The sequence below is a fragment of the Lepidochelys kempii genome, chromosome 23 (assembly GCF_965140285.1).
Source record: "Lepidochelys kempii isolate rLepKem1 chromosome 23, rLepKem1.hap1, whole genome shotgun sequence".
Taxonomy (NCBI): domain Eukaryota; kingdom Metazoa; phylum Chordata; order Testudines; family Cheloniidae; genus Lepidochelys; species Lepidochelys kempii.
Window position 1 is genome coordinate 19,045,344 of NC_136402.1, and position 12,126 is coordinate 19,057,469.

At 64.3% G+C, this 12,126-nt stretch overlaps 1 protein-coding gene across 1 annotated transcript in view; it reads right to left on the reverse strand.

The window, feature by feature from the left end:
- Window positions 1-8,256: 8,256 nt before the first annotated feature.
- Window positions 8,257-12,126, reverse strand: part of LOC140901918 (red-sensitive opsin-like) — a 4,521-nt gene continuing 651 nt past the window's right edge. The window contains exons 2-3 of the mRNA XM_078850111.1: window positions 11,059-11,298; window positions 8,257-8,396 (exon numbers count right to left, since the gene is read on the reverse strand). Coding sequence (XP_078706237.1) covers window positions 8,280-8,396; window positions 11,059-11,298 — 357 coding nt within the window. The 3' untranslated portion in view covers window positions 8,257-8,279. The remainder of the gene's footprint in view (window positions 8,397-11,058; window positions 11,299-12,126) is intronic.

Consider the following 12,126-nt stretch of genomic DNA (forward strand, 5'->3'; position numbering starts at 1 on the left):
TTCCGTAGAAGTTTTTAAGGTCAGGCTTGACAAAGCCCTGGCTGGGATGATTTAGTTGGGGATCGGTCCTGCTTTGAGCAGGGGGTTGGACTAGATGACCTCCTGAGGTCCCTTCTGTTACAAAGTGGGACAGTTCTTAATGTTTCCTCTGAATAGTGTGGGGGTGCCTCAGTTTCCCCTAGGCAGTTCTTAAGTCTCTAGGGGGTGGGATAAGGGGGTATGATCATTGCAGAGCCCTAGAGGGCAGGTGTGTGCAGGGGTCTGGACACAGAGAATGGCCGACACCCTGTTTCCTGGCCACTGATGGCCTGGCCCTTCCCCCCTGCGAGGTGAGAGCTAAAGGGCTGGAGAACAAAGGGATCCGGTGGCCCCCTGGCCCGGGAAAGGGACAAAGCCCAGAGCAGGGGGGGGCTGGAGGGGGTTTCAGTTGGGGGCTGGCTGGGACATGGAGTGAAAGGCAGACGTGGTTGTCTGGCTCACTGCCCCCGAGAATGGACCCAGCTGAGGGGTCCCGTTCTCTGCACCTGCAAGCTCTGTTTTAGACCATGTTCCTGTCGTCTAATAAACCTTCTGTTTTCCTGGCTGGCGGAGAGTCCCGTCTGACTGCGGAGTTGGGGGGCAGCACCCTCTGGCCCCCCCAGGACTCCGCCTGGGCGGACTGGCTGTGGGAAGTGCAGGGAGGGGCAGGGGAGGCTGGAGGCTCCGGGGTCAGACCCAGGAAGGGGGAAGCCGGGGGAGCTGTGTGTCCTGCAGACAGGCTGCTCCCCGAGAGGAGACTCCCCCAGAGTCCTGCCCGGCTTCACGGGGAGCAGATCCAGAGCATGGCCCGGGTCCCCGTGACAGCCCCACCCCAGAGGGGCCATGTCCCAGCCCTGGGCAAAGGGTCCTCCTATGAATGCCCCTGTGTCACGGAGTCCCTGGGCGATGCTCTGGAACTGCTCCCCACGAAGCCAGGCAGGACTCCGGGGCCGTCTCCTCTCTGTGAGCAGCCTGTCTGCCGGACACACAGCTCACCCAGCTCACCCCTTCCTGGGTCTGACCTCGGAGCATTCAGCATCCTCTGCCCCTCCGTGCGCTTCCCCCCAGCCAGTCCGCCCAGGCGGGGTCCTGGGAAGCCAGAGGGTCCTGCCCCCCAACTCCGCAGTCAGACGGGACTCTCAGCCAGCCGGGGAAACAGAAGGTTTATTAGACGACAGGAACATGGTCTAAAACAGAGCTTGCAGGTGCAGAGAACGGGACCCCTCAGCTGGGTCCATTCTCGGGGGCAGTGAGCCAGACAACCACGTCTGCCCTTCACTCCATGTCCCAGCCAGCCCCAAACTGAAAACCCCCTCCAGCCCCTCCTCCTCTGGGCTTTGTTCCTTTCCCGGGCCAGGTGGTCACCTGATTCCTTTGTTCTCCAGCCCTTTAGCTCTCACCTCGCAGGGGGGAAGGGCCCAGGCCATCAGTGGCCAGGAAACGGGGTGTCGGCCATTCTCTGTGTCCAGACCCCTGCACACACCTGCCCTCTAGGGCTCTGCAACGATCATACACCCTTACCCCACCCCCTAGAGACTTAAGAACTGCCTAGGGGAAACTGAGGCACCCCCACACTATTCAGAGGAAACATTAAGAACAGTCCCACTTCGTCACACCCTGTACCCCACCCCAGAGGTGGCGTGTCTTGGCACCGGGCAAGGTGTGAGGATGTGACGCAGCAGGGAGGGGGGAGTGTTGCCCTGGGACCGTGCCCTGGGGGTGGGAGACCTGAGAGCCTGTCACCTGAGCCGGGGGTGGGGGGGTGACACCTCTGCCCGGGAATGTGGACAGAGGCTGCAGGAGGGGGCCTGTTGGGGGGGTTTAGTTTCAGTTTGGGGGCTGGGTGGAGGAACACAGGGAACCCCAGGGCTGGGGTCTAAGCTCCCTGCTCCCCCAGAAGGACTTGACTGAGGGGTCCTGGGGGTACCCACAAGCTCTGTTTTGGACTGTGTTCCTGTGGTCCAATAAACCTCCTGTTTTACTGGCTGGCGGAGAGTCCCGGTGAATCCCAGGAAGAGGGGTGCAGGGCCCGGACTCCCCACACTCCGTGACACGAGGGGTCCCCATATAACTAGCCCCCTGCCCCACCCCAGAGGGGCCGCATCTCAGCTGAACACAGGGGTCCTGCGATGGCATGCCGCTCTCTTGGTTATTCCGGTACTCTGAGATAGCGCGTCAGGGCGTGGGGAGGGAAGGACTCAGCCCCTTTGGTCTGCCCCGGCACCCATGCCCGCTAGAGGGGACTCTGCCAAGGCACCTCCCCCACCCAGAGGGGTATATGCCCGGGTCCTTATCCCCCATGGGCAGCGGGCAGCGCCCAAAGGTCAGGGCCGAGGGAAGGGCCAAAGCCCTGGTGGTGCCACCCTCCATGTCCTCATCTCACTCACCAAGGGGGGCTGGGGGAGGCCCTCTGGGCGGCAGAGGGCCGGGACAGCGCCATGGCTGCATCCCCAAGCACCCCGTGCCCAGGAGAGGGTGAGCCGAGGCAGGTGCAGGATGGGAAAGGGCAGGGCACTGACCCATCCACCTTGCCCAGCGCTGAGACACGGCCCCGCTCGGGAGAGGTGCGCGGGTGGGTTATATGGGGACCCCTTGCCTGGGGCCAGGACGCGGCCCCTCTGGGGTGGGGCAGGGGCTGGTTATCTCAGGACCCCTAGCCCGGTGCAGGGATGCGGCCCCCCAGCTGAGGCTGCCCCTGCCCGGGGAGAGAGCGATTCCAGTGTTATTTGCTCTCAGTTCTCCAGGGCAGCTGGAAAATGCCAACTTGAAAGAGGAGGGCGCGTTGGCAGGTGCATTGTGGGATGGCGGGGGGACAATATGGGGGATTTGCTCACTCCCCCCTGCCCATCCCTCACTATCTGTGTCCCCTCCACAGGTGGACCCCAACTCCCCCCCAACACCCGTGGAGCCCCCCCGATGCCAGCCCCGCCCAGACGCCCCCTCCAGAGCTGGCTGGCCAGGACGGGAGCCACGTTCGGAGGCTGATGGGCAGCAGGGGGCACCGCTGGCCCAGGGGGTCGCCCAGCACTGCCAGGTCCCACGCCTGGCGCCGGGCCAGGGCGCGGAGCGGCAGAGGCTGGGCAGGGCCAGGGGGCCTGCCAGGCCTCGCGGGCCAGGAGCTGCGGGGCGAGGTGGCGATGCTGAAGGAAGGCCAGGAGGCACTGGGAGGCCGGTGGCTGGCAATGCAGGCGGGCTGGTGCCACGCACAGCACCAGGAGCTGGGGCAGCTGAGAGAGGAGAAGAAGAGGTGAGGAGGGGATCCGGGGTCAACCCTGCCCCCCAGCGCCCCAGACCTGGCACGCCCTGCCCCCCAGTGCCCCATGCCGGGCACCGCCCTGCCCCCCAGTGCCCTAGACCTGGCACCGCCCTGCCCCCCAGCGCCCCAGACCTGGCACGCCCTGTCCCCCAGTGCCCCATGCCGGGCACCGCCCTGCCCCCCAGTGCCCCAGGCCTGGCACCGCCCTGCCCCCCAGTGCCCCAGACCTGGCACGCCCTGCCCCCCTGTACCTCAGGCCTGGCACCACCCTGCCCCCCAGTGCCCCATGCTGGGCACTGCCCTGCCCCCCTGTACCTCAGGCCTGGCACCGCCCTGCCCCCCAGTGCCCCATGCCGGGCACCGCCCTGCCCCCCAGTGCCCCAGGCCTGGCACCGCCCTGTGCCCCCCATTGCCCCACACCGGGCACCGCCTTTTGCCCCCTATGATGTCGCACTCCTGGTACCGGTGCTGCCTATGCATTCCCTACCCGTCGCCTCCTGCCCCCAGCCACTTCCACCCCACCCGTGGCCACGTCAGACGAGGGGACAGAGCCAAATCCCCACGCAATCCCATCTGCACCACTGCAGCCTAATGGGATGAGCCAGCTGGAGCCCCCGGGGCACTGACCGGCAGTGTCCCCCCTGCAGACACCGGAAGCTGCAGGAGCAGATGAATGCCGCGATAAGGCTCACTGTGGAGAGGTGGGTACGCTGTGCCACAACGTGGCCTGCGTGGAGGAGAGGATGGCCTACAGCACCCACGAGAGAGCCAGGGACGTGTGGGTAAGGGCCGGGCACCGGGGGGAGGGGAGGTGTGGGTAAGGGCCGGGCACCGGGGGGAGGGGACGTGTGGGTAAGGGCCGGGCACCGGGGGGACGGGGACGTGTGGGTAAGGGCCGGGTACCGGGGGGAGGGGACGTGTGGGTAGGACCGGGCACCAGGGGGAGGGGACGTGTGGGTAAGGGCCGGGCATCGGGGGAGGGGACGTGTGGGTAGGACCGGGCACCGGGGGGAGGGGACATGTGGGTAGGACCGGGCATCAGGGGGAGGGGTCATGTGGGTAGGGCCGGGCACCAGGGGGGCGGGGTCGTGTGGGTAACGGCCAGGCACCGGGGGGGCAGGGACTTGTGGGTAAGGGCTGGGTACCAGGGGGAAGGGTCCTGTGGGTCAGGGCCGGGCACTGGGGGGGCGGGGATGTGTGGGTCAGGGCCAGGCACCGGGGGGAAGGGTCGTGTGGGTCAGGGCCAGGCACCGGGGGAAGGGTCGTGTGGGTAAGGGCCAGGCACCGGGGGGCGGGGTCGTGTGGGTAAGGGCTGGGCACTGGGGGTGCAGGGATGTGTGGGTCAGGGCCGGGCACTGGGGGGAAGGGTCATGTGGGTAAGGGCTGGGCACTGGGGGGCGGGGTCATGTGGGTCAGGGCCGGGCACCGGGGGGGCGGGGATGTGTGGGTCAGGGCCGGGCACTGGGGGGAAACGTGTGGGTAAGGGCCGGGCACCGGGGGGAGGGGACGTGTGGGTCAGGGCCGGGCACCGGGGGGTGGGGACATGTGGGTTAGGACCGGGCACCGGGGGAAAGGTCGTGTGGGTAAGGGCCAGGCACCGGGGGGAAGGGTCGTGTGGGTAAGGGCCAGGCACCGGGGGGCGGGGTCGTGTGGGTAAGGGCTGGGCACTGGGGGTGCAGGGATGTGTGGGTCAGGGCCGGGCACTGGGGGAAGGGTCATGTGGGTAAGGGCTGGGCACTGGGGGGCGGGGTCATGTGGGTCAGGGCCGGGCACCGGGGGGGCGGGGATGTGTGGGTCAGGGCCGGGCACTGGGGGGAAACGTCGTGTGGGTAAGGGCCGGGCACCGGGGGCAGGGACGTGTGGGTAAGGGCCGGGCACCAGGGGGAGGGGACGTGTGGGTCAGGGCCGGGCACCGGGGGGAAAGGTCGTGTGGGTAAGGGCCGGGCACCGGGGGGAGGGGACTTGTGGATAAGGGCTGGGCACTGGGGGTGCAGGGATGTGTGGGTCAGGGCCGGGCACTGGGGGAAGGGTCATGTGGGTAAGGGCTGGGCACTGGGGGGCGGGGTCATGTGGGTCAGGGCCGGGCACCGGGGGGGCGGGGGATGTGTGGGTCAGGGCCGGGCACTGGGGGAAAACGTCGTGTGGGTAAGGGCCGGGCACCGGGGGGAGGGGATGTGTGGGTCAGGGCCGGGCACCGGGGGGTGGGGACGTGTGGGTTAGGGCCCGGCACCAGGGGGCAGGGACGTGTGGGTAAGGGCCGGGCACCAGGGGGAGGGGACGTGTGGGTCAGGGCCGGGCACCGGGGGGAAAGGTCGTGTGGGTAAGGGCCGGGCACCGGGGGGAGGGGACTTGTGGGTCAGGGCCGGGCACCGGGGGGTGGGGACGTGTGGGTAAGGATGGGAGTCTCGTGACATGGGGGTAAGAGCTGGGCATTGGGGGCAGGGAGGGGTGGGTCAGGGCTGGACACTGGGGTTGGGGACCTGTGGGTAAGGACCTGGGGGGCAGAGACATGGGGGTAAGGGCTCTGCACTGGGGTTGTGTGGGCAACAGATGGTCACTTTCTTACTCCCCAGGGTCTTCCCCATGGTCAGCTCCCCAGGATCCATGGGTCGGGGCTGGGCTGCCAGGCCAGGCCCCAGAGCGCCCTGCCCCATGGCGGGAGTCCTCATCCATGGGCCGGGGCCCCAGACTGCCTGCCCCAAAAGGTGGAGCCCACGTTCCCCGTGGGCAGTGGAGCACAGCTGGGCCACCAGCCGGGGCAAAGCCCTTCATCCCCGGGACCCACCTCGGCCCCCCATCGCCCCACAGGAGGTGCTGGACGCTTTCCACACCTGCCTCTCCCAGCTGGAAGCCCAGCAGCAGGCAGCCCAGCTGGAGAAGCAGGACCGGAGCGGTGCCCCCCAGTGCCACCTCCACGGGCAGCTGGTGAACCTGGCCGTGGCCACCATCCTGCTGGTGTGCATCTCGGCCGCCTGGGCCTGCGGCCTGCCCCTGCTCCGCAGCCGCCGGCGGGCGCTCTCCACGCTGGGCGTGCTGGCTCTGCTCTCGCTGGCCGGGCACTGCTGGGAGGGCACCTGCTGGTAGCCAGGGTCCGCCCCGCCCGCCGGCACCAGCTCAGCAGCCAGGCGGCCATCGTGGGATGGTGCAGGGAACCGGGCGTTAGCCGTGGCAGGGTGCATCGTGGGACGGTGCGGGGGCAGGCAGGGTTAGCTGTTGCCGGGTGCACCATGGGACGGTGCAGGGAACTGGGCGTTAGTCGTGGCAGGGTGCATCGTGGGACGGTGCAGGGAACCGGGCGTTAGCCACGGCCGGGTGCATCATGGGACAGTGTGGGGGCAGCCATGTTCGCCGTGGCCGGGTGCACCATGGGACGGTGCAGGGAACCGGGCGTTAGCCGTGGCAGGGTGCATCGTGGGACGGTGTGGGGGTAGCCACATTCGCCGTGGCCGGGTGCACCATGGGACGGTGCAGGGAACCGGGCGTTAGCCGTGGCAGGGTGCATCGTGGGACGGTGCGGGGGCAGGCAGGGTTAGCTGTTGCCGGGTGCACCATGGGACGGTGCAGGGAACCGGGCGTTAGCCGTGGCAGGGTGCATCGTGGGACAGTGTGGGGGCAGCCACATTCACCGTGGCAGGGTGCATTGTGGGATGGTGCAGGGAACTGGGCGTTAGCCACGGCCGGGTGCATCGTGGGACAGTGTGGGGGCAGCCATGTTCGCCGTGGCTGGGTGCACCATGGGACGGTGCAGGGAACCGGGCGTTAGCCGTGGCAGGGTGCATCGTGGGACGGTGTGGGGGCAGGTGGGGTTAGCTGTGGCAGGGGCCATCGTGGGACGGTGCAGGGAACCAGGTGTTAGCCGCGGCCGGGTGCATCGTGGTACGGTGTGGGGGCAGCTGCGTTCACCGTGGCAGGGTGCATCGTGGGACGGTGCGGGGGCAGGCGGTGTTAGCCGCGGCAGGGTGCATCGTGGGACGGTGCGGGGTACTCTGAGATAGCGCGTCAGTGTTAGCCACATTAGCATCGTGGGACGGCGTTAGCCGTGGCATTGGCAATCTTAGCTCCTCATCTGTTGTGAAAGGGCTACCCCCAACTACACCCCCAGAATCCCAGCTGCTGCCCTGGCTGGCGATATGCCCCTACTAAAGGCAGCTCCACCCCTGAATCCTGGACCCCCGCGGCACCCGTGTGGGCTCCTCGGAGAAAGCTGGAGAGCTGGGTACAGAAGTTACAAACCTTTATTGGCTACGGTACAGGCCGGCCGTGGCGCCAGCCCCGGTGCACCGAGGGGTGGCGCCTGGCTGGGCATTTGTCCGGTTCTCTGTCCCTGCGTTGCTAGCTAGGCTCCTTATCAAACACTATTTACAGGGGGGCTGGCCAGGGCTGGGGCCGGGGCACGGCCAGCCTGTGGGGGGTGGAACGTGAGCGGGGATGATTCTCCGTCGCTCCGCGCAGGTGCAGCCACCTCTGGGGCAAAGCAGCATCACCCCACACACCTGCCCTGCTGAGATGCAGCCACCTCGGGCGGAGGGACCTGTCCCCACACACCTGACCCCACTGGGACGCAGCCAGCTCCGGGGCAAAGTGTCCTCTCCCCACACAGCCGGCCTGGCTGAGATGCAGCCACCTCTGGGGTGGACCCAAACGCTCCCAGAACAGCTCAGGTTCCCTTTCCAGTAGAGCAATGACTTGTGCTCGAGGGGCGGAGCGACAGAGAATCATGACGGGGGCGGAGCCCAGGCAGCTCTTGTGGGGAGGTGGGGCTGTTGCTTTACAAAAGCTAAACTCTGCTGGCCCCTGCTGGACAGAAAGGGGCCTCACCCCCCCTCCCCCGTGTGAGGGCGGAGCCAACCATTGGTGGGGTGGAGTCTCCTGAGGAGGCGAGGCAAAGTGGGGGAGAAGAGACAGTACTTCATATGCTCAAGAGGGATCCATACTGTGTGGGGGGCGGGGGGGGGAAGAGTCCCATCCGTCCGTCCATCTGTCTGTCGGTCCGTGGGGGTCCCTCCTATGCCGGCGACACCGAGGAGTTGGAGACGGAGGAAACCTCGGTACGGGAGGTGGAGGAGAGCTCCGAGCCGTCGTCCACCTTCTTCCCAAACAGCTGCATTATGCAGTTACGGAACTGGGGGGAGAGATGCAGGGTTGGGGGGGGGCACGGCGCTGGGAGGTCCCCCAGAGGGCCGGGCAGGCAGCTGCTCCTGTCGTGAACCAGGTTCCCCATCTACTTCCCCCTCCATCCCTCCACCACTCACCTGCACCTTCACCCGTCTGTCCGTCCACCTGCACATCGACCACCCCTTCCTCCATCCATCCATCCATCGATCTACTTGTCTACTATCCCTTCATCCATCCACCCACCCCTACATCCACCTACCTGTCTACTGTCCCTTCATCCAGCCACCCACCTACCCACTACCCCTCTATCCACCTACCTGTCTACTATCCATCCACCTACCCACTACCCCCCGTCTATTCATCCACCCACCCACTATCCCTTCATCCATCCATCTACCCACTACCCCTCTATCCACCTACCTGTTTACTATCCATCCATCCACCCACCACACCTTCATCCATTCATCCACCCCTCCATCCACCTACCTGTCTACTATCCCTTCATCCATCCATCCACCACCCCTTCATCCATTCATCCACCCCTCCATCCACTTACCTGTCTACTATCCCTTCATCCATCCATCCACCTACCCACTACCCCTCCATCCATTCATCCACCCACCCATCCATCCATCTATCCGCTATCCCTTCATCCATCCATCTACCCACAACCCCTCTATCCATCTACCTGTCTACTATCCATCCATCCATCTACCCACTACCCCTCTATCCACCTACCTGTTTACTATCCATCCATCCACCCACCACCCCTTCATCCATTCATCCACCCACCCATCCACCTACCTGTCTACTATCCCTTCATCATCCATCCACCACCCCTTCATCCATTCATCCACCCCTCCATCCACTTACCTGTCTACTGTCCCTTCATCCATCCATCCACCTACCCACTACCCCTCCATCCATTCATCCACCCACCCATCCATCCATCTATCCGCTATCCCTTCATCCATCCATCTACCCACAACCCCTCTATCCATCTACCTGTCTACTATCCATCCATCCATCTACCCACTACCCCTCTATCCACCTACCTGTTTACTATCCATCCATCCACCCACCACCCCTTCATCCATTCATCCACCCACCCATCCACCTACCTGTCTACTATCCCTTCATACATCCATCCACCACCCCTTCATCCATTCATCCACCCCTCCATCCACTTACCTGTCTACTGTCCCTTCATCCATCCATCCACCTACCCACTACCCCTCCATCCATTCATCCACCCACCCATCCATCCATCTATCCGCTATCCCTTCATCCATCCATCTACCCACTACCCCTCCATCCATTCATCCACCCACCCATCCATTTACCCACTACCCCTCCATCCATTCATCCACCCACCCATCCACCTACCCACTACCCCTCCATCCATTCATCCACCCACCCATCCACCTACCCACTACCCCTCCATCCATTCATCCACCCACTCATCCATCTACCCACTACCCCTCCATCCATTCATCCACCCACCCATCCATTTACCCACTACCCCTCCATCCATTCATCCACCCACCCATCCACCTACCCACTACCCACCCATCCATTCATCCACCCACCCATCCACCTACCCACTACCCCTCCATCCATTCATCCACCCAACCATCCATTTACCCACTACCCCTCCATCCATTCATCCACCCACCCATCCACCTACCCACTACCCCTCCATCCATTCATCCACCCACCCATCCATCCATCTATCCGCTATCCCTTCATCCATCCATCTACCCACTACCCCTCCATCCATTCATCCACCCACCCATCCACCTACCCACTACCCCTCCATCCATTCATCCACCCACCCATCCACCTACCCACTACCCCTCCATCCATTCATCCACCCACCCATCCACCTACCCACTACCCCTCCATCCATTCATCCACCCACCCATCCACCTACCCACTACCCCTCCATCCATTCATCCACCCACCCATCCACCTACCCACTACCCCTCCATCCATTCATCCACCCACCCATCCACCTACCCACTACCCCTCCATCCATTCATCCACCCACCCATCCACCTACCCACTACCCCTCCATCCATTCATCCACCCACCCATCCATCCATTCATCCACCCCCCATCCATCCATCCACTTACCTATCTATTATCCCTTTATCCATTCATCTACCCACTATCCCTTCTTCCATGCATCTACCCACTACCCTCCATTCATCCATCCATCCATCCATCCACCTGTCTACTATCCCTTCATCCATCCACCCACCTGCTCTTTGATCCGTCTGTCTGTCCACCCATCCACCTACCACCCCTTCATCCATCTACCAACCTTTCATCCATCCACCCATCCTTCTACCCTTTCATGCACCCACTCACCCTCCACTATCCCTCCCTCCATCCACCCACTCATCTACCGATCTGTCCATCACTCCATCTATCCACCCATCCATCCACCCATGCCTCCCTCCCTCCCCCATCCACCTATCCCTCCAACCCCGACACACTGCTCCCCATACACGCCCATCCCTCCATTCATCCATCCATCCACTCACTTAACCATCCATCCCTCCAACCCCTCCATACACCCCCTCTGTCTATGGACCCCAGAGCCCAGGTGGCGTGCCTGGACCCGTCTCCATTTCCCCGAGTGCCGCAGGCCGTGAGCGACTCACCTGCCTGTTCATGAAGACGTAGATAATGGGGTTGTAGATGGTGGCGCTCTTGGCAAAGTAGGCAGGCAGAGCAGCCGCCAGCGGGTGGAAGGCGTAGCCAGGGTTGGCGGCAGCGAAGCAGGCGAAGAAGGTGTAGGGGCCCCAGCAGAAGATGTAGGCAATAATCATGACCACCACCATGCGTGACACTTCCTTCTCCGCCTTCTGGGTGGACTCCGATTCCTTCTGCTGGGCTGCCACCTGCCGGGGAGAGGAAGCCAGGGTGAGAGCAAGGCCTGGGGGTTGCGAGCTGCCAACTGTGACGAAGTGGGACTGTTCTTAACGTTTCCTCTGAATAGTGTGGGGGTGCCTCAGTTTCCCCTAGGTAGTTCTTAAGTCTCTAGGAGGTGGGATAAGGCGGGGGTGTAATGGTTGCAGAGCAAAGGGCCAGGGTCCATAAATGGCTGACACTCTGTCTCCTGGCCACTGATGGCCTGGGCCCTTCCCCCTGCCAGGTGAGAGCTAAAGGGCTGGAGAACAAAGGGATCCGGTGCCCTCCTGGCCCGGGAAAGGGACAAAGCCCAGGGGAGGGGGGGCGGGAGAGAGTTTTTCAGTTTGGGGCTGGCTGGGACATGGAGTTAAGGGCAGACGTGGTTGTCTGGCTCACTGCCCCCCAAAATGGGCCCGGCTGAGGGATCCTGTTCTCTGCACCTACAAGCTCTGTGTTAGACCATGTTTCTGTCATCCAATAAACCTTCTGTTTCCCCGGCTGGCTGAGAGTCCCGTCTGACTGCGGAGTTGGGGGCAGGACCCTCCGGCTTCCCCAGGACCCCGCCTGGGCAGACTCGCTGGGGAAGCGCCCGGAGGGGCAGAGGAGGCTGGAGGCTCCGGGGTCAGACCCAGGAAGGGGGAAGCCGGGTGAGCTGTGTGTCCTGCAGACAGGCTGCTCCCCGAGAGGAGACTCCCCCAGAGTCCTGCCCGGCTTCGTGGGGAGCAGGTCAGAGCATCGCCCGGGGACCCCGTGACACCACCAAGCTGTTAGTCAGTCAACCATCCATGGCAAGCTGGGCTTACTCTGAGATAGCGCGT